General features: G+C 39.3%; 1 protein-coding gene across 1 annotated transcript; it reads right to left on the bottom strand.

Annotated features, from left to right (window-relative positions):
* Positions 1 to 3,057: 3,057 nt before the first annotated feature.
* LOC146467888 (staphylococcal nuclease domain-containing protein 1-like) lies at positions 3,058 to 22,755 on the bottom strand. The gene is made up of 31 exons (XM_085125166.1): positions 22,599 to 22,755; positions 22,284 to 22,433; positions 20,736 to 20,859; positions 20,402 to 20,483; positions 18,540 to 18,618; positions 18,039 to 18,114; positions 16,873 to 16,964; positions 15,551 to 15,607; positions 14,969 to 15,026; positions 14,379 to 14,419; positions 14,099 to 14,205; positions 13,721 to 13,811; positions 13,051 to 13,142; positions 12,901 to 12,928; positions 12,577 to 12,684; positions 12,030 to 12,296; positions 10,806 to 10,874; positions 10,608 to 10,680; positions 9,873 to 9,991; positions 9,351 to 9,443; positions 8,466 to 8,561; positions 7,982 to 8,056; positions 7,516 to 7,573; positions 6,979 to 7,102; positions 6,419 to 6,488; positions 6,205 to 6,257; positions 5,868 to 5,922; positions 5,231 to 5,278; positions 5,001 to 5,045; positions 4,256 to 4,408; positions 3,058 to 3,555 (listed from the first exon to the last, which is right to left on the bottom strand). Exons 1-31 carry the CDS (start codon positions 22,638 to 22,640, stop codon positions 3,490 to 3,492), a joined length of 2,691 nt encoding a protein of 896 aa, XP_084981292.1. The 5' UTR covers positions 22,641 to 22,755; the 3' UTR covers positions 3,058 to 3,489.
* Between the last annotated feature and the right edge of the window lie 85 nt (positions 22,756 to 22,840).

The following is a 22,840-nucleotide window of genomic DNA, read 5'->3' on the forward strand; positions in this document are numbered from 1 at the left end:
CACTTGTGTGGTATATACTATTATACAATAAACTGTGTAAAACTCGCGTTTTGATTGGTCTAGAGGAGTGTGTGATTAGAGTATAGACGCACGATTGACGTCATCGAGTGGTGTGATCGGCGCACGTGATCAGAGTCTAGAGTCCAGCCAGAGTGACTGGTCAACAAAGTTTTGCAGACTGTTTTTGCGGGTTGCGGACAAACACAGGCAAATTTTCGCAGGAAAGGAAAACTGCCCAATAAAAAAATTGGACAAAGACCGTTGAGAGTGATCTCAACCAGGACAAAAAAGCTAGAACTTTGTTGTGACGTGAAAAGGAAGCAAATATTTGTTGAAATATGTCGCCGATAGAAATCCGGTAATGGCGAGTAATCGATCACAAATCGCAGTGAAGCGACTTACATGCTGTAATATTTTGGGGTCAGGATTTCCTTCTGGAATAAAGGTTAGTTTTGAAAATATTGTAAGTGAAATTCTTTCGGATTATACTCTAATTTAGAAGATCACAATTGCGTGTGTGTGGTAGTCTAAAACTGAGTTTGCTGGAAAGTTTTTGACTCAGCTCAGGCAGCGCGATGCTCGCTTACGAAATGTGTTGAAATGTCTTGGTTATTGTATAAAACAAATAGATTCCATTTTGCCGTGGGGCTGTACTCTGATAACGCACAGAGGACGTCAAAACGTGGTGAAAACATCAGTCACGCTACTCGCCTGCGGCTCGTAGCGTACTTCTTTGTTCTCACCACGTTTTGACGTCATCTGTGCGTTATCAGAGTACAGACGCACGGCAAAATGGAATCTATTTGTTAAGCAGAAGATATTACCTTTCAATTGTATGCACATTCGTTCACCAGCTGGGTCTGTCAAGACGTTCGGTCACAAGGAAGTGGAAAAAATGATGAGTAATCTGTTTGCAAGGAAAGTTCATGAAATTGTGTTATATTTTTAGCGCACACCAGCGAGCGTGAATTTGTGGCGTCACAACAAATACAAAAAAGTACTATCTCCGCTTCCAGAAGGTGCACCGAGGTGATTGAAACGGCAAAATACCGTCTTTACGGCTGGTATTCGCTATAAAGCTGTTTTTGTGATTTTCTCATGCTCTCTCCTTTTGTTTCTCCCGCTACTGTCATTCGCATCAGTTCTCCTGTGGTGCTGCGTAAGGACGGACGGACGGACGGACGGTGACGTCATAACCAAATTTCTCGCATCGATGAGTTACCCTAATTTCTTACCCAAGTTGCTCCGCTGGCGCGCAGGGACAAAAACAAACATGGCGGCGACCAGGCGTTCAGCTGCTACAATGCTTCTTCTTTTCCTTCTCCACTCTGTAACCACTCCGACCGAAATTTTTGCAAGTAAACCAAACGAAAATTTTAACCTAAATTAGCCTGCGTAGCTGGCGGTTTTGGTGGGCGGGAAAGCCGGGCCAGAACGAGTGGTGCAGCTGCGGGTGAAATGGGGAGAGAACCACGACAGTCGCGGCGAAGCCGCGTCAACGAGCGGCTTGTTGTGGTGGGCGGGAAAGCTGGGCCAAAACGAGTGGTGCAGCTGCGGAAGAAATGGGGAGATCGAGATCGAGAGAACCGCGACAGTCAATAAGCGGCTTGGCCGCGAGGAACCTCCAGTCATTTTCGTTTGCCGCCCACAAAATTTACATATTTGACAACCTGTCGATATCCAATAAACCCAACCAATCAGATGGCAGATGGTAAAATGAAACCTTCCGACTGGCTATCAAAACATGTCCTGGAAATTCGATGTGTTTTTTTTCGATGAAGGCAAAGGCCGACACTCCGAAAAAGTCTGTCAAGGGAGGAAAGCTTTCCAGTTCTACAACAAGTGTCAATTATAACTGTAGATTGTGCTCTTGCCAGCGGTGACAGTATATCCTTTCATTTTATAATTGTAGGGATAGGATTTTAACCGTGTAGTTATCATTATCTTGCAAAGTTTGTATTGCCGGGCCCGGCTATTTGCTTTTGTGGCAAGGTGTTGTGTTTCTTAATTGTCACGGTTGTTTTTCTCTTGATCCTTTCTCTAGCAAAGTAGCTTCTTTGAAAGCTATGCAATGCGTTAAATTGAGGGCTAAAGGCCGCTGTAGTCACGGCTGTGTTTTTATTATCGCTCCGCTCTGCTCTGTAACTGTGAGGTTTGTGTTGCGTAGGAGGCTCGTGAGGCCGAAAAGGAGCACTGGGAGATAGCTCCTTCCTTTCGCTCGTTTGGAAAGGAGACGACTGCTACGCGGACTGCTTGTAGGCGTAAGCCGCTTTCCATTTCTCAGAACTGGCCGGCCAGACCGGTTAGTTTGTAAACGCCAATAGTATACCGATCTAAAGGATGTTTTATCCTTGTCTCTCAATTTTCTTGAAAATAGCGCGTGTTTCGGAGTGATCAAGATTTTACAGGACCGTCCCTTCAAAATGACGCATTTGACTGGCTGGCCAGTTCAGTTAAGGAGGTTAGTTTCTAAAGAAATTGTGGTGTTGCGTCGATGGAGAGTAGAAACCAAATGTTACCCCGATTTTACCAACAGTTGATAAGGTAATTTGGCCACCGTAACAGAGAGATTCGAGTGCTGACGTTTCAAATGTTAGCACTCAAATCTTCTTGTAAACAGTTGGGTTGATGGCGGTATAATCAGCTCACAATAGCCTGCTTTCAGTTGGATATATCAAAATTGTTCACGTGACATTGCTCTGAGCGGTGCAAATTGCTATTGCAATAAAAAGGAAAAGGGTTTTCACGGTGGACAGGTTGGAGATACAGGCTACAAATACACCTTATTTTTGTTTTGTACGTTCAATATGGCTGTCATCAAAACCCTCTACAATGGCAGTTTACAACTGCAAATTTGTCAAGATTTCTGTCTCTTTATTCGCAAAAGAGACTTGGACAAAAAAGAAAAATTACAAAGTACAGCATCTTTCAAAAAGGGAACAATGTCTGAAACACTAATTCCGCTGCCCCGCTCTTTGTATCTGGCCAAAGAATGGAGTAACAAAAAATGATACGAATTAGTTTCTGGAATGATAACAACACACTCAGCAGACAAGATATATTTCTTTGCGTTTTATATATTTTCCGTGAGTTTTCTTTCTGAAATGCTCACAAATTCCATTGCTTCAACAGCATGGTATTAAATTATTCTACGGTCATTATTAAAATAGAAATTGCGACCAGGAGAGACGTACAATACTCATGCGATTGTGGCGAGTTAAGGAAATTCAGCTAGGAATTGACTACACACGAAATGAAAGAAGAAGACAGACGTTCCCCCGATAAGCAAAGAAATAAAAATATACCTTTTACTCTGCGACCTAAAAGAACTTTTGAAGTGACGAATGCGCAACAAATTTACTTTTCTTCAACTTCAAACGCTTCGCACCATTTTGCCACAGATTATTTTCTACGTATATCATTAAATCACTCGATAAAATATCTATTGGTTGTAAGGTTCTTTTCGTGGCAACATGAGGTAGTCTGTTTCTAGATCTTGTACCCAAACTCCTTGGCATCATCGTCGGTGAAATCTCCATAACGCCACAGGTTTAACTAAAGAAAGGAGGAAGAAGAAACAATTTACAAACTGTCTTTCTTTATGAAGTTATATCACAAACACGAAAGATAAATAGGCCATTTCCGAGTTGCTTTGAACCTCATTATGAAGGCGAGGCTTTTTGCATAGTTTTCATTCACATACAAACAAAACTAATTTTCATATGAAAAACTTTACACTCAGTCTCGCTTTCATAATGAGGTTCAACACAACTCGGAAATGGCCTGTTATCGCAATCTGTAAAAGCAGATTTGTTCTCAGTCAAAGTAATAATAATAATAATATTAATAATAATAATAATAATAATAATAATAATAATAATAATAATAATAATAAATAATAAGTAAAAAATAAAAATAAAATAAATTAGAATACATATCGCGTGGGCAGGTGGAAGTCTACACTTGTTCACATTTCCCCAGCCCACAAGCGACTTATTATAGTCCACGACGCGCGATGAGTAGTACCTAGGAATGAGTCTGGCCTGTGGGGTAGACTGCCGGTTTACGGATTGGGTCAATGAATAGGACCTAGCAAGGAGTCTAGACTTGCTATAAGTTGACTTCTTATGGCGTTAAACGCAAGTCCTTTACCGACTGACTGGACCAATTTAAACGGACTGAAAGATTATTAACAATGAGCCTAGCCTGCTGGGTGAACTGATGGCCTTACCCTAGCCTGAGTATCAGGGCTTACCCTTGCTTTCCTAGCTCCGTCTTGTGCCTTGTTATATTCTTCCATGAGCTTTTGCAGCCGCTTCTCTTTCCTCTTCTCAACAGTCACCAGACCTTCGGTAACAAGGGCCTTGGCGACGTCCTCTCCGTTCTCCTGCATTAGCGTCACATAATCCTGCCAAAACAAAACGCAATGATCACAATTCACATTTTCAACCACACTGGAGCGGTGTCCATAAGTCACTTTCGCAGCTGCCATTTATGCCGTCACGCATCACGCAGCGTTTCTCTTCAGAAGAGAAAAGCGTTGCGTGACGACCTAAATGCCATAGCAAAGCATAGTAGTCGGATCGCACGTACGTCTAGTCAATCGGCGCCAAGCGCGGAAAAGCGCACCTGAAGCCAAGTCACGATCGTCTTGTTTTCTGATTGATTGAAAACAAGCTTGTTTCTACTCATTGGTGAAAAAATAGACATTAAGATAATACAAGGAAGCGCAAGTAGATCTACTCCAACTTCCTGAGTTAAGATATACTTCAAAGCTGAACGATTTTCTACGATATTTGTAGCAGCTTTAAAATAGCGCACAATAGTGCAACGGTTCCAAAGAAATGGGAACCCTTCCTAGCAAACCTGGCACCCAGAAACATTTCCAAAACCATTCAAAATCTTTTGCCGTAACTTTCAAACCAGTAGTACTCATGTATCATTGCTTGTCCAAACCAAAAGTTAAGTGCATAATCTAGAAATTAAGTGGCAGATTTTACCTGGCTCAAGGCTTTGTACTCCACATTCAACATAAATTGTCTGTTCTGAAGAACAAATGAAGGGAAAAAAGTGTCAGTTTAGTTAGTTTTACTTACACCTTTTCACATCATATTTAAAACCGAACCAATTTTTAAAAGGGGCAAATCGTGTAAATAAGCCTGGCCCAGATACTGAAGGGACACGTTCTGTGCATTAACGGTTTTTAGCACATCAGGGACTGGGTACTCACCAAAACCAGATTCTTAAATGCATCCAGCGCGTCAGCAACTGCCTCAACCTTTTAAAAACGAATCGGAAATCAGTTAACGAACATGTCACGTGGTTGTCCACAACCCAGTGGACAACACGGGTAGTGCTTGCGCAATCTCCCAAGCCAGAGGCTCATGATAAAGTGCTGGACAATAATCCAGATCGAATTGAAATTTGGAAATGTTGTTTTTTGAGGAGAAGGGAAAACCGGAATATCCGGAGAAAAACAATCAATGTAACGTTGCGTTTAAGCCGTTCGAATATTTTGGTCCCCTTATGTGAAACAGGGCCCTCCACATCTCTCAAGGGGCCCTCGAGCCCTCATTGGCCAATTCTCGAATAAACCTCTAGCGTGCATTCCTTACATTACTATCACAACCACGGTTCGTAGAGCCTCTCTCTTTACTGGTCAGCGGTAGAGTGGAGAGAAGGGTCTGAGAACGGAACTAGTTTAAAATCGGAAAATCGAGCTTGCAATCGAGCTCTGAAATGTGTGACAATCATAGCTTATACAGTAACATATGGTTCGAATTTTGCACTGAAAAGGTATTTAAAGCAGTAAACAAGTGATGCACATAAAGAACATAAACGTTATCTGATCAATTAGCATCACTTACGTCATTTGGAAGTTCAATAAATGCCATCTGGTACTCATGAGCCTGTGGTGGGAAACTGAAACAGAAATTAAGACCAAAATAAGGTAACTGTAAACGTGAAATGCGTTGATTTCTAATTTTTTCAAGACCAGAAAACCTACAATACTGTGATCGAGATAAAAACCACATCGTTAACTTAGGTTTTGAAAAAGCCACCAACATTTTGGCAGAAGTCACATTCTAAAATATCGGTTGATTTGTACGTTGTTTGTGGTCTTCTTTCTTCGTTGCCTTTCCCGAGGTGACGAACGGTTACAAAATCAAGAAGGTGATAAAGAAAAACATCTGGTTGGGTTACCTGTGGAAGGCTGAAGGAAGTGGACAAAGCTTTGATAGCGGTAACACTTCTTTCTGCAAAGTAACCAAAATCAGAGAGAGTGAATTTCTGAGTGGGCCGATTATTTGCTGGAGCAATTTCGTGTTTCCCGTCAGGAACTAAACAAAAAGAATGGATGGAGCCTAACAGGATGACAAAAAAAAAAAAAAATAATAATGCGCAATAGCATTCTTACATTTCCGTAATCGATGTAAAACACGTGAATTTCCTTTGGTGATGCAACATTCTCTACACGTGCTCGGTACCTAGAGACGAAAGAACAAAAAATATCAGTCAGTCAAAATTGAATCCTTGAATCCTTTGTCTTACTTGGTCGTCTAAAACTTGGGAACTTGGGGAGGACTGTGTCTGTGTGTGTACGTGATGGGAAGGGAGGGGCGGTGCTTTCTTAGCGACAAGCCGTACTCTGAGTAACCTGAGTATCAGGCCTTCGCCTTCCTAAGGGGAGGGGGGAGACGACAGTTCGGATACTCAGGCTATACTATGAGAAACTTCGCCACCACTCCCCAAGCTGCTTAAATACCTGATCCTAAAATACTGCGGTGCGCAAAAACCTAAAAAATTGAGAGTTTGAGAATTTGAAAGAACGTCGTGGCATCAGTGACTATTCCAGACACCGGTTAAAGGGATAGCATCGTTTATTTAGGTTTGGTTCGTCACGCAATACCTCCTATTGTCACGAAACGATGCGTGACGATCTAACAACGGATGAAAACCGAAAAGAGACTGACATACCAGTTATTATCTACAAACAAAGCTGCGCAGAGATCTCCTTTCCTCGCGGTGTATGAGCCGGGTAATGGCGGATTAGTGCTCAGCTCATTATGAAGATCATCCATAAGTTTCTCTAGTTGACCACCTATGAAACAAAAGAAACGGTTTGTCTTCTCCCCACTTAGCTCCTCTTAGCTCCTCGTGTTTATTTTTCTGAAGTTTTGTATTAAGACTGAGACAATCGAAACGAAGGGTTTCCCGGTGTTCTTTATAAGCCCACTTTAAGAAGAAACTCTTGGAAAATTCAGCTAATTCATAAAAATGTCTTGAGAGACATCCTCTCTCTTACTCCCTCGAGAAAGGATCCTGCCTCCAAGATGTACAACTTGTAAGTGCTGGCTAAAAACCATCGATGCTATTAGAAACGACACCTTAAAATCAAGAAGCCTTGTGAAACTGAGTACGATATATTCTCTCCAAAAAGCGAAGATATAGTTTACAAATGCTTGTGCAGTGTTGCGCAACAAGTTTTTCTTACAAAAGAAACCGATCGCTCACCTGATTCAACATGTTGCGCCCAAAAGGAAAGACTCTGTTTTGTCTCTGTAACAACGACCTTAAGGCAGAGAATGACAGACAGTCCGTCAGCAAATAACGTCTGTGGCTACTACAAGAAACAACTTCGCCTGTCACGCTTAAACAAGAAGTTCGGCTATAAAAGGGCAAGCCCCTCCTTCATTTCTCACCTTTGTGAGCGTAAGATGCAAACCTGTCCTCTGAAAAATGTGTCTCAACATTTTATAATATCACCACAACAATATAAGATATCAAGTTCTAATTTGTTTAACAACGGTTATTATGAAAACTAAGCCAATTTTATCGGTAAAGGCCAAAGAGAGAGACACTTGTTGTTTGTCAGTTGTTTACGCTCTGATGATCGATTGACAACTAAAGGTAAGAATGGCCTGCAAGGCCCCTTTTATACCGGAACTTCTCTGTTTAATACTGTTCAAAATTAACAAACCTTCTTATAATTGCACTTCCTTTCCGTTTCCTCAACAACTACGATATTCTTAGGCTCTTCATAATTGGCCCACAACTAAAAAAAACAACAACAAACAAGGCGTTGAATAGACATGCTCCAAGTCGCTCATTTTGATTCACCCGTAGGAGCGCTATGTCCTAATAACGTTATAAAAGGATACACGTGGTTCATCCTCATGCATACTACTCCAGGCCGCGGTACAGAGCTGATAGCGGCCCACCCACCCTCCCTGCAGGGAAGCCAGGTTGGAGGTCACCCTTGCCCATGTTGTTCCACTCCTTCGCTTGGTTTGGGCTTGTCCCAGGCCAGAGCATTTCCTCATACCTTATTAACGTATCATGAATAACAATACCCAGGGCACAATACTATACTATTTGATTCCCTGGTTTATAACACCGTGAAGGCGCGCGCTAAAGTTCAGAAAATCGTGGGTCGTTGCTTTGGAACTTTTAGTTAGTGGTACCTTAAGCTTCTTTGATTTTGCCTGCTCTTCAGCCTGTGAGAGCTGATGAAAGAAACTGGAACGTTCAGCTGTGAAGTGCACTTGAGATAGACCAGCCTATAAAAACACAACCAAAATCAAACAATTATATAGACGTACAAAACAATCTGAAAAAGCGACAGCATGGATTTATCTTTCCTAAAGCAATACAAAAAGAAAAGTCGCCTCTCTTCTTCCCTTCACGCCCCGCTGCCTTGCAACGCGTGTCCCTTCGATAAAGAAGGACATGACGACTGGGAACGAATCAGGAAAAGAGCAACATTCAGTGAAATAAGCTAGAGTGCTGGGTCGGTACCCACTCCAGCGGATTGAACAAGCTAGGTGGCGTATAGGTCCGGTTTCTGTTGCATTAAGTAAATAGGAGTCTTACTACTCTCCCCTGGACAGGAAGCTAGTTCATCACACGGTTACCTCAACACCCCACCACCATCCCACAGGAGTTTTTGTTTGTTTGTTTGTTTGTTTGTTTGCTTGGTTTCTCTGACGATTCACTGTTAGCCATTTACCTAACTGGGTAGAGAGACAACACGCCGAGACTAACACTGCTGCCTAAGCAATAGACCTGCACCTTTCCAAAGCTCTATTTTCACTGGATCCTGATAACCTGCAGGTGCATTGTTTTTTACGGTTGGGAGCATTGTTGTTGTTCGTTCTTTTGTTTTCTCGACCAAACCATGTAAGACGTCGCCCCTGCATAAGTGGTTAAAATACGTTACATGAATCAGGATTCAATGATCACCGACCTTCAGTTTAAATCTTTGAAAAACTGACAAAACCGCCGCGCCTCGACAAAAAACAAAACAACATACAGCAATTAAAATCATGATTTTGAGTTTGGGAATTTACCTCGACCAATGCTATAGAGAGGTTGGTGTTATCGACAAACAGCCAGCCAATGAAGTTCCCGGCCTTGTCTATTGCCTCGACGTCGACTTCAACCTGATCAAGGATCGAGAAGAGAAGAATACATCATGATCCACTATTATATGTTGGGTCAAAGGATTAACATGTAACTCATCAGCCGAAAAGATACGATAAATTGCTGCCCTGACACTAAGCACTGTGACTCTGGAGAATGGAAAGGATAACTTGGAAACTTTGAGCCAGTCAAACCTTGAACTTGCAAAGATTACATTTGGTATTCGGTGAACTTTCATTCAGATGAACATTACAAAAATATGAAGCAACAAACTATGCACTATTCTCAACCCAAGGCCAGTCCTAGCTAAGATGTAAATGCCATTGCGGCTGTAAAGTACAAGAGTTGTATGCATCTTTTCAGACTTTCAAAGTCAACGCCAAGCAAGAATCAGTGTCATTGCTTTAAATGTCCAAGCCTTGGCTTAAAATTTCGTTTCTAGGTCTTACCTCTCTCTGCATACAAAGGTCTTTGGTAAAGCTCAGTGCTTCGTCACCATAACTTTCTCCCTCGGTAGCAATAACACCTTGAGAAGTAACTATTCTTCCAGCACGAGGACATGAAATACCTGTAAAAACAGAAATACCGCAAAAATAAAGAATTTCATGTGACGTTTGTCAATAGAAGGGGTATGAACAGGCTTGATATTGATTCCGTGTATTCTGTCATTAAAGCCTTTGGGCGAAGAAGAGAGCCGGAATAGCCAAAAATCAAAGAATACTAAATACATAGCCCGTGGTCAGGCCTAGTTATCCTGGTCTTATTTCCTCTTATTTCCTATGTGGTCGCTCGTTAAAATTGGGTATGGCTTACCCAAGCGAAACGAAAATAAAGCCTGTTACACAACAAGCGACATCCCAAGCCTTCTGTGAGATAAATGGACTGGTCTTCGCTAATACTAGCTGATTTGCCGGTGTTATACATGTAGACTGTTCACAGTCCCCTATTTTCTCGTGTGATTGTCGAGATCGCATATTTCGATCAAACTGTCGCCATCTTGTTTTGTAATGGCTTTCCACTGGTAGCGCTCGTCATTACAAACCAAGATGGCGGCGGTTCAATCGAAAGATACCATCTCAACAATCATACGAGAAAATAAGACACTGCGAACAGTCCACCCGGCAGTGTTGATTTATTATTATCTTTTCTTTATTGGACAATTTTTGAGGCAGGCCATCGCTCACCAGCAATAAGGAAAGTTATGAGGCATGTCTCCTTTGGTAGATACAATCTTAATCTTGAACCGCTGGCGACAAACTGCAAGGAGAGAAAACAAACATAAAATTAATTTAGTTACTTGTTCGTAGCAATGGCCTTGTTAAAAGCCAACTGTCACATAGTTGTAAGTTTTCTGTAAATCAGTTATTAACGAAACGACTCACTTCAACTATTGCTGAGGATCTTCCTGCCCGTTGTAAGAATGGTAAGAACTGTTTTGCCTTAGTTGGTTCCTGGAGGACAAGAAAAATGTTACTGTTAAAATACTGTTAAAACAACGGTTACCAACATTACGGAATGTGGCATGCAAGACTGCACAACCTTTACATAATTTCTCTTCTTCCGAAGAGAACGAACGGATATAAAAAAATCGATGCAAATAAACCGATTTTATCTGTCCGAATACTTTTGCGTGAATCTACGAGGCAGTTTACGAAAGTGCCAATCAAAAATGGACATGGTCTTTGCTTGATTGAAGTAAACACGAATCAGCTGGCGTGCACAACAATTAACAGCTTTGAAAGTGAGAAGTGATCATCGCAGTGAATTTTCCAATTTATGCAATTGGAAATTGGAAGCCTGAAAAAAATTCAGGCTTCAACGGGATTCGAACCCGTGACCTCCGCGTTACCGGTGCGATGCTCTACCAACTGAGCTATGAAGCCACACATTGGGAGCAAGGTCAATTGTAGGTTCCCATTTTCCCGTGAGAGGAGTGAAACGATGTAAAGTATATGAAATAATTCATACATGAACTGCGGATATAGATGAAAGTGAGAAGTGATCATCGCAGTGAATTTTCCAATTTATGCAATTATTTCATATACTTTACATAATTAACAGCTTTGCCCGGGTATGGAAACCTTACGGCATCAGTTTGAAATTTGCTGGCTCCATTCTCAGGGCCCAGTTGTTCAAAACCCGACTAAGCTAATCCTGGGTTAATGTGAACTGTAACTCGAGTTTAATTACTGATCAACAGCGATTTTTCCAAAAGATTTTTGTCCCTCAGTTTTGACTTCGACTTTTTTTTACCTTTAGCTTAAATAAGCTTTCAAAAGCATGTTTAACGAGCGAACTGAAAACCTCGGTTAACTTTTAATCCTGGGTTAATCCTGGGGAGAAGTTTTTAAAATATCCAGAAAATTCACTTTGGGTGATCATATCCTTAATTCTCATGACCTCAGGGGTCATCAAATTACTGGGGAGAAGTTATTAAACACTTTGGGTGATCATATCCTTAATTCTCATGACCTCAGGGGTTGAATAAACATTGATGTTACAAGGAGAAATTTGATGCTGATCACTGTTAGGCCTTAAAGGGTTAAAACAAACTGGCCCGAGCCTTGGTGAAGGTATTTAAACCGAAGCAGGTACAGTTGACTCACCCCAGACAGATCAGCTACTCTGTGTATAGGTGATTCCTTCTTGCTGTGTAGGCCTTTACCATTCTTTACAGCGCGCGTTTCAGCTGCCAGCAAGTCATCATAGCAAGAAGACCGCTGATCATCATCCTGTCTGTGCCGCAGCGCGGTCGCAAACCCTTTGCTGATTAAAGCCTCTGCCACATTAATACCGCTGATTGTCACTGTGACGCATGTCCGTTCTGGGAATCCATCGCTTGGAGGCTTGATGTAATCAACTTTTACATTCACCTACACAAGGCAAATATAGAGCGGTAAGGCTATGAGCTACATTGCAGGGCTTATAACTTGCAGTCTTATCTTTTCCGAAAGCCGATTGTGCAAAAAGAAACAAACAAAACAACAAAGCAAGTTGAAATTTTTGGGTTACATGAACATCAACTTTTTTGCGTTGTTTTGTTTGTTTATTTGCTTCATTTCTTGTTTTGTTTTTTAACACGTTTCGCTTACAAATGCGCTGTAGATATGAACCTAAAAACTGCGAGAACGCATTTTTCCAGGAATGTCTTACCTTTTTTCCGATTAACTTCTTTCTAAGGAATTCTCTGGCTTCAAACATGTAAGGAACATCATACAGCGGCCTGGGTTTCCTGTTATCTTTGACATTAGTGATGGTGTCCTGTGAATCATACAGAAACGTCGGAGAAAAACAAGTCAATTGCACTGATCACAAGGATAGATAGGATTCTGAGTTTTAGTTAGATGCACTGTTCGTTTTCATTTTTCGATTCCTGGAGAACACAAGTCCAAAACCTTTCGGACAGAAGTGAAAACTAGTCATTGTTTTTATGATGTACATACATGTGGTACTGTATCATAATTCAGTTTCTCGTACCTGTGTACCGTCTTCTTTGGGAATTAACCTACAAGAACACAAATAAATTAGTCGAACCTTCCGCTGTAATTTACAAAACAAAACATTTGGAATGTGCCTGCTTCATATTAAGTAATAACCTCAATTGTTGGTGCAGTGTAGTGTACATACCTGGGCGGTCTTAAACTGGAGAAATGAATTTTCTTTTGTGTTCCATCTGGGGTTCTGACGACCAAAGCATCGGCATTGATACATTCTACAACCTTAATTTAAAAGTGATAGGAAGTATAAGAATATAGAAAACAATAAGCTTATCGAGCTCCAGAAGAATACCAGCCTCCCTCGCAGACGCTCTTTTGGTTCGTCACGCAATCTTTCCTCCCCAACGATGGGCAGGAAAGGTTGCGTGGCAAGCCAAAAGAGCGAATAGAAGGCTAGTAGAATAGCAGTCCCAAGTTTTAAGATGACGTTACACGGAACAATTTTTAACGTAACAAAAGTTGTTATCGTGTCAATGTTATGTTGCATGGGATAATATTTAACGACGGCGTTTTTAATGCAATGTATTTTTGCGGCAACACGTTGCATGGTTTTTTAAGACAAATGTACAGTGTAATACCGCTGCAACAAATTGCTTCGTTAGAAGTTCTCCGAGAGGACGTACATTATAACAAATTTCAACGCAGCAGTGTAACATCACCTTTAAAACTTTCGTAAACACGGTGTTTTGTTTTCTAGATTGTGTGAGTAATGGGGTGTCGAAAGTTGTACTAGTGTTCGGTGGTTCGAAAGGGTACAGTTCATGTAGTTTGGTGTCCAGTGTCTTCATAGCTTCACCAACCTTTGCAGTAAATTCTTTGTTTTGAATGGGGACCAGAGGAGCACTTGGTACATAGTCCTTCCATAATCTCAGCCTCTTTTCTCTGGCAAATCTACAACACAAAACATCAGTCGTGTCTCAATTTCATTCATTTTCAAAAATAATAATGTATCCAATGTAAAACAAAACGCAAAAATAAAGGCCGCCATTAACTTGGTACAATCTAACGCCTCTAAAAGGATGAGTTCTATAATTAACGGAATAATTAACGGACACAATCTACTCTAAGAACTGCTTCTTTTTTGAAGTACTATCCACAACGTTTATGTACCTTATCTGATTTTTGTTTCCCTCATACGGGGTTTCAAAAGAAAATTGTCGTAACTAACGTAAGCTTACTTTTCTGCAGCACGCAGCTTATCATGTCCTTTGGAAAGCACTGCCATACTCCAATCAACACAACGAGCAAACCCTTCACGGAGCAAGAGTTCAGCAATGTTCCCAGCCTAGAAATTATTTAACAAATCAGGGTAAACCAGTAAGACCACCAAAGGTACATCAAGTAATTTCAACATGATTAATTTTTTAAATACATCAACATCTATAGAGGATTCAAATAAAGTTTACATTAATTTAATGGAGTTTAAAGGTTCAAAACAAGGCAAAGGTATCAACTCACTGGATGAATTATTGAGCCAAGAAAATTCTGATTTGATACACCTGAAACAGGAACAGCCGTCATTATGTTATTTTTAGGAAGTACATGCCTTCATTGTCGGTTACGTACAACACGCTAAAGTACAACTTTGACTTTGTGAAATGATTATTTTTTTTATTACAGTGTACATGTACGTATGTACATGTATAGACAGACAGTGGATCAACGAGTATGAGGTAGTTACACAGTATCTTTTAAATGTTCTTGACATTTACTTTACAGTGTATTTTTATTGCATTCGACATAGGAAGAACGCTTCCTCATGGATTTCAGTCGAGATTTTATGTGACTTGTCATGGATGGATCGATGGATCTTGGGACGCACATCGGGCATCCCCCGCATATTTTTTTGCAGGGGCGGATGACACCACAAAGAGAGAGAGCCTGGGATCGAGATTGACCTGGGCTTAAAGAGCCTGGTGACATTGAACGGACTCTCTAATCTACGATTATTGCTAGTTTAATTATTTTATAGCCACAAGGTAGACTGGTCAGTGGACCAGCTTGTAATAGTCTGACAAGAATTTTCTATCAGTGATTATGCCATCTACCTTCTAGAATAATCTTGACTTCTCTTTGTAGCAAACGGCTCTCTGTGAAAAACTTTGCCTGGAAGAAAATAAATTTTTATCAAAATGTTTGACATCGAGGTGTACGAACAACTATCACTATTGCAGTGACAGTAATTACCCAACTCCACTTAGTAACTACTTGTTTTTAAAATAACATGTGAAACAAGTATAAAATAACATGTTATGATGGCCATGCAGTTATACATGTAGACTTTTAAACCACTCACAACTTTAATAAAAAGTCTTCAAAATCTAAATGTCTGAAAGTTAAAAGTTCGATAAAATATTTAATACAATAAAATAGAATAATGCCCAAGATTAAAAATGCATGTTTGTTCTAAAGTTGCCAATCAACATGGACGTGGACTGGATGTATAGTTGAAGAGCATTAATATTTTTATCCCCTGGACAAAGTTATCCACTCTTTGAACAACAGAGACCTGGACCTTTGGAAATGGGTTTCTATTTCTTTTGGATTTACCACGTGGTTGCATGGCTATGACACGTGTGCCGTACCAGTTGATACAAGATACAGTGTAGCATCACTAATATTCCACTCACTTCATCAGAAAATGGCTCTGGAATTTCTTTGTCCCCTTCACGTCTGATCATTGGACACTGAAATAAAAGAAAAAAATCAAGTAAGGGAAACATAAATCAACAATTTTTACAACTAATCTAGGAAAGCAATAATTAGTAACAATATACATATTTATTACTGCAGCCTTTTTATAGCAGGAGATGTAGTCTACAGGACAACTCATTAAGTAAAAAGTTAACAATAATAAATAAATTTTGCTATGATTATTATGCGACCTACAAGGGAGGTAGAAACTATGGTTTCTTCATACAGTGTAGCATTCATCATCGGAGACCCAGGGATAGAAAGTCGAGAGAAGATGACGATTAAATGGGAAAAATCGCCATGATGCAATGTTTCAACACAAGATGGACTGAAATACATGTAGGGAACCTACAGTGTTTATGTACAACTCTAATCTAATCCTGTGTAAGGTTAGGCACAAAAATGGCATGATGGAAGCACCCTGTCACAATTTGCCACCTTGAAAAATACAATGTCAGAACATTTCCCTGGGGGCTCTTCCACTTGTTAAATTTCCATGTACTAGATTTTCCCATGAATAATTTGTCCCATCCCAACTATCTGGCTGTAGTTTCTGTGCACATGGGTAACATGAAGCAAACTAAACTGAAGGAGTATTACTGCTTCCTGCCAAGATGGGATTCACCAGTAATTCACCAAGATCCCTCAGTATCCAATAATTGTTTTACAATAACTATCAAAATTCCTGTGGATGCGCTGATTGGCTTGTAGCTATAATTGTCTACAAGAGTATGTAAAAATGACGCCAGATGTAGCACAAACACTTTCTTGACGGAAAATAAAGCCAATTCTGCTCATACTTTTTCCTGGATCTTATTGCAAAAAAAAAAAACAACAAATCGACAGCAGTTTCCTATGGTCTATATCTTATATACCATAAAATGACACCTGTTCGAAACCACTTTTTGGAACATTTTATGACACCCATTTTATGGTCTATAAGACCATAGAAAACTGTCGTCACTTTGTTAATTATACGTGTACACCCTGTACATGCACCTGAGTAGAGAAAGCCAATGTGAGTCAGAGGAAAGTTTCTTACCAGCACCATTTCTTTTAATGATAAATAGTTAATTTTATTTTACAAGCACCACAATATCAGAGGCCAGACTCAAACCTGCTGATTATCTGATCAAAAGAAGGACACATTTTATGCTAGTTGCTGCAGCTACACCACTCTACCTTCATCAGTGCAATGCATTGCTTGTTTCAGTGATAATTAACTTTTTAAACATATTATTAACATAAAAACACAAACCTTGATTCCAGTAAACATCACTGTCACATGGTGAAACTCTGGCAGTAAAAATGCTCTCACTGTGCAACCATCACGGACATGTTCAATAACAGCTACAGGGATAAAAATTCCACTCCCATTAGATAAAAGTGAATGGAAGGTACAGTACATGTACAGTGTAACTGGAATGGCTAGAGTATACAGTAATTCAGGCTTCTTTGCCAGAAATAAAATGTTGGGCATCCAAGGAGCACGTTCCTTGTAAATGTTTTAAAAGATGTTAGATTATGTGAATTTTGAATGCATTTTCCCCCAAAGGGGGGCATCCATAGGATGCCTGGATGCCCTTCTGGCTAAAACATCAGGTGTAATTTATATTCTTGGTATCAAGTCATTTTAAAAGCATATGGGATATGATTAAATTTGAGGTACGAAATGGTAAACTAGAAATTTTAGGGCTGGATGCTATATGTATGTAGATAAACTGACAGAAGCAGGAATTAAGGGGCTGATCAATTGTTGGAGAGTTGGGTCAGCAGTTTCATTTTAGGTGATTCCATTGAACTGCATTGCGCATTGATTCTTATTGAACATAATTTCTTGCATCATTAGCACATGTTTAGTGCTTCCCTGCCAAGAAATTTATCTGTATCAAGTGACTGGAATGATGCTAAACCTTGCAAATGAGGGATAAATGTAGTTTCTAACTACAGCAAATCTGTAGTGAAGAATGACAGTCAGCCCTAAGAGAGGCCGAAAGTTAAAATCTGGTGAACATTTCGAATGCTTAATTTCAGTTCCTGCAATATGTAAAATAATGTTGGCCAGATCAGACCAAATCAGACTGGCATAAAATGGATACAAAAAACTGAAGTTTCAATATGGGGATAGGACTATTCTTGACTACTAATGCATATGTTGTGGTTTAAAATTTTTCAAACCAGATTAAATTGTATTTCCCTTTGTGCAGTATTTATTACCATAATCTGAGACAAAGGGAAACAAAAATCAGACTTGTTTGAAATTTTTAAACCAAAAAAACATTTTGAACCACAACACACACACTGTATAATTATTACTTCACAGGGGAAGTTTTTCGTGTAACACAAGTTGAACAGCTTTTACACAGCAGCCTTTATCTAGAGGTCCTAATTCATGAGCAATGTAATGCATGAAAGACACCTTACCATTAAATTCCTTTCCATTGTTGGCATCCAGAAAATGTCTTGGATTCTCTAAACTCCATATGATTTCTCTGACATGCTACAATTAAATTTAATATTTTAAAAATGTTTAATAATAATAATAATAATTATTATAATACATGTAAATAATAATAATAATAATAATAATGATAATAATAATTATATATACTGTACATGTATATGTTTGTTGACCACTTGCACATACGTAAAAACTAAAAAAATTTACATGACTGTACATTTTGTTGGCTTCTTGCATGATCACATATACAGTGTATATACATGTAAGTTTTGTTTATCTGACAGTGAGATTGAAGTTAATTGGAACCGAAAAGAAGGCCCCCACCCAGCTGCAAAATACCCTTGTTTCCATTCGGCACAAAGAGTTTCTGGACTTTCAGACTGAGAACTTGGTTATTTAAATGGAATTTGTCTAGGGAAGGGGAGACAGGCAGCTGGGGAAAGAGGCGAGAAATTGGTACTCACATTTGATGCATCTGTACTCCATTTTCCTTTTGCCAGTGTCTTTGCCATCTCTTCTAGGTCAATTAGCTTTGTTTGGTCACTGGAAATAGATACATGTATTATAAAAATAAAAATCATTGAAGCTGAGAAACTCCATGGTAACTCTAACCAATGTTAATCCAGCTTGAGTATTAAACTTTTAAGTATTAATAACAACAAATTTTTAAATCTTCAACAGTCCTCAGAGTTGAGTTCTTACTTCTATGATTTCAAGCAACTAAACACTGCACTGTCAGTCCACCCTAAGCAACAAATGGTATAATACGGACTTACGATATGGGCCGGGCAATGTACAGATACTACATATCACAATTATTAATGAAACAACTCAAGTAACTTTTCAGAGCTTTAAATAACAAAATAATTTTATAATAGATTAGAGTAGATTGATCAAAGTTAACATATAAGGAATATTTGTAATCGAACCTTGATAATCTGGACCTCGATTATCTGTACTTTTCGATTATCCAGACTTGCTTCTCTGGTCCCGTTTTTTTCATGAACATCTTATAAGATGTGATATTGAAAAACTGAAGTGATGAAAAGTTCATTAATCCAGATTTGTGTTTAAACTCCGGGTTTTAATCTGTTTTGCTTTAAAAAGTGCGAGCGGCATGAGATAAACAATGTATTCTGATGCATTCAGCTGAATTCTGAACGGCTCAATTGTTATGTTGCTAAGGGAATGTCTTGCTTGATTAATTCATTCCGTGCTGTACAGTCAAGGCATTATGGATTCTGAGCTTTTATTAAAATTTATTGGTTATTTCCCAGACTACCTTTCCGCATTGTCACGTACGTTTTTACACTTTTTTGGACAACCTTTGTCGAAACAGCTGTATACACAAAAACAAACACAAGATCCTGAAATTGATGGACCGCATCAAGACGAGTGAAGGATTAAAATGAAAATCCCTGAAGGTTACAAATGATAAAGCCTTGTACGCCTGGTTTATTCAGCAAAGATCAAATGGAACACCGATTTCAGGTCTGCTAACCGGTTGGTTAGACAAGTTTAAAAGTTGACATGGCATAAGGAACCTCAGCATTCAAGGGGAGAAACTTTCTGCTGCAGAAGAAACTGTTGCTCCTTCTTCCAGAAGCTACACCAAGTGATTGAGGAAAACGGTTTGATGCCCGAACAAATCTACAATGCTGACAAGAGAGGATTTTTGTGGAAATATTTACCGCAAAGAACTGTCTCATAAATATTCATATTTTTGATTATCAGGACTCTCGATTATCCAGACTATTTACTCAAGTCCCAATGTGAATGAGTCCAGATAATCGAGGGTCGACTGTAATAACATTTGTAATCAGGAATAAATAATCAAGGAGCTGGAGCCATTTTCATATTTCAGTGATTTTCAAGTCAATATTAAAAATAAAACCAAAGTCAGGGGGAGGGGGCTGGGATTAAGTTTCTCAAGTTTCTCAAATGAACTTTTGTCAAGGCCCTATGTCAAGATTGTTAAAATATATTGTGAAAGAAATCTGATGGGTTTTTTTAACCTGGTAGATAAATGATAACTAAAAGTAATTTAGTCGCCAAGCCTGTGTTGCTGATTGAACATGATTCATCTATTATTTTTTGGTGTTTCCTCTGGATTGCCCTCCTTTGTGGTACAGTACATGGTCTACCAAGAGAAAAACCCTTGGAGCATGGATGAGAACCAACAACAAACTCAACCCACATGACGCCGAGACCGGGAATCGAACCTGGGCCACATTGGTGGGAGGCAAGTGCTCTCACCACCTAAAATGTGAGATACATGCAGACCCAACACTGTATGTGCCCTCAGCTCTTCAATTACGACACTTACTCTGATGGTTTGATGCCACCACGTCTGACTTCAACAAGCCCTTCAGAAACTATAGATTCTGTTACATTCTCAAGTTCTTCCCCTATAAAGTTAATAAGGAAAATTTGTCAAATCTTAGTGCCCAGATAACTAAATACAACAAATTATTTAAAAATGATAAAAATGATTAATAAAATTTAATAATTTGTTCATACAAGCACTCAACAGTTTACATGTACCATTAGATAGAAAATCTGGTACTGGACCATTGAAACACTTCTTCATCTACTAGGAAAACATAACATTGACAATTATGGTGAGTTAATCATGTTAAGTAAGTTCATCAAAATTATACCTTTCTGTAAATAGATACATCCATATTCTCGTCCTGTTCCAGGGACTTTGTACTCTACAGAAAATAACACTTCTTTTCCAATCAGCTTCTTTCTTAGAAATTCTCTGGCCTCCCATGCAAAAGGCTGTAAAGAACAAACAAAAGTTAATTTACTGAGTGGTCAATCTCATATCCAGAGTCCTTAGTCTCAGGAAAATGAAAAAAAAAAATGGTTGGCTACCCTGTTAACAGCCCTCCCTTTCAATTACATTTTTTACCGCAGGATGTCTGCGGTGAAAAAATTCCAGTCTCGCCAGGCAACCAACCACTGGCCAAAGATCCTGAGGAGTCTGGGTACGAGATCACTGAATGGGCAGTGAACAGCATATTGAAGCAATAAAGTTTCAGAAAAGGCAAGAGACAGAAACCAGATTTTATTTAGGAATTATTACCCATGCTAGATGTGAGGGGGTATAATGAATCCTTATATATCATATATACAGTGAAGAGAGAGATAAAGTATACCGACATATAATGCATGCCAAAAAACTGTTTCCTATGAAATGCAATTCATTCTGATACCAGTGTATGAATTTATCCATTAATGTTTTCTCAGCATACATGTAGCCTAATGCATACTGATCCTTATACGGATCTTATACACAATACCACATCCTTATAGATCCCATATATGACCCTGAATAAGAGACTGTGTACTGATCATTTCGAGCATTGCTTTGATGTCAGCTCAATTTTAGTTTTTTAACAAATTTGGTGTGACCTGGTCCTTGCTCCAGAGAGATTTTATTTCCCTCTGCCAATGTTATGTTTACCTTTTGTAGAAATTATGGATTACTATTATTCCAGGAAACCTGCACATCCATTATTGTCAATATATTTATTTCTAAATCACTGGACTGTCTGCTTCTCTAAACTGGAGTGGGAAGCCAATATATTTAAATAAGTAGATTTCCTACCATCTCACATGTGAGCCCAAACCATCAAGTGTATTTATTGATACGTTTTTCTACATGCATCTTAATTAGCTTAGATTTTATCTCAAAGAAAAATCTGTTAAAATCAAATGATTAAAACGAATAGTGGAATTTTCAGAGCGTTCATTAAACCCGCACGTGGGAAGCTGGTGGTCTTCAATAAAAATAAATATTAAATTATTTTCTTTCGCCGGTATTTATGGGGACAAGTGAAACGCATTTTCTTTGTAGAATTGCCCTGCAGTACCGTGATTTATTGCACGCTTGAAACATAATCCATAAGCGATATTTCTCGTGCCAACAGAAAAAGACTGAGGCACGTAATCGATTTCTATTGGTCCAAAACAATCACGTTCTAAAAGTCATTCATAAAGAAATGGACATAACACGAAAATTCACAAACCAATAAAATGGACAACTTAATCCTTACAAAGACCGCTCTCATAAAAACACTTAATGTTGTGCTTTTAATATTTGTAAGAAACCAGTAGAAAGAGTGAAGCCATGTTAAGAAGGGGAGAGCATTTCTGAACAATGCAGTAATGTAGTATTTAGCCGTATTTAACAAACAAACCTCGTCCCGCGTTTCAACACTGCCCTCCACGTTAGGATTCGATCTTCTCGCAAGTTTTGGTGCGTTCACGTTGGACAAACAAAGCTGCCTTTCAGGTGGAGGCCCTCCACGAGGCTGGCCTCGTATTACTACACTATCTCCTGAAAGAACCTAAATTGAAAAAAATATAAATTAGGTTATTGTCAATGTATACGATTCGGTGGTGATTTTGAATGTCGGACCGAGGTTTCGCGACCTAAAACGTGGCATTCGAAAGCGAACACAGCGTTTGTGAGAAATTTCATGAAAAGAATAATCGAAAGAGGTTTAAATTACCTGCTTAACGATTCCACGATTCATCTGTGGTGACTGAGCCATTATTTTTGTAGTGAAGAACCTCAACTCGCCACAATTCAAAGGTAAAAGGAAAGAACTTTTTTCTCAAGAACTACTATATTTGGAGTGGGTATGACGTCAGAGGATTACCGGAAGTAAAAGTTACGGCGATAAACGAATACCATTTTTTCCGAGAATTCCCGAAAAGATTAGCAAAATCTGGTCGCTGATCGGCGATAAGT

This window comes from Pavona decussata, unplaced genomic scaffold (assembly GCF_977016875.1).
Source record: "Pavona decussata unplaced genomic scaffold, jaPavDecu1.1 SCAFFOLD_134, whole genome shotgun sequence".
Taxonomy (NCBI): Eukaryota; Metazoa; Cnidaria; class Anthozoa; order Scleractinia; family Agariciidae; genus Pavona; species Pavona decussata.

What these genes read in the sequence shown, in the direction of transcription:
- LOC146467888 (XM_085125166.1), bottom strand. Translation starts at nt 22,640, where the DNA reads ATGGCTCAGTCACCACAGATGAATCGTGGAATCGTTAAGCAG. An exon ending in GGTGGCATCAAACCATCAGA is followed by an intron (nt 18,619 to 20,401) that starts GTAAGTGTCGTA and finishes ATCTATTTCCAG; the next exon opens with TGACCAAACAAAGCTAATTG. An exon ending in CATAACTTTCCTTATTGCTG is followed by an intron (nt 9,992 to 10,607) that starts GTGAGCGATGGC and finishes CTGTTTTTACAG; the next exon opens with GTATTTCATGTCCTCGTGCT.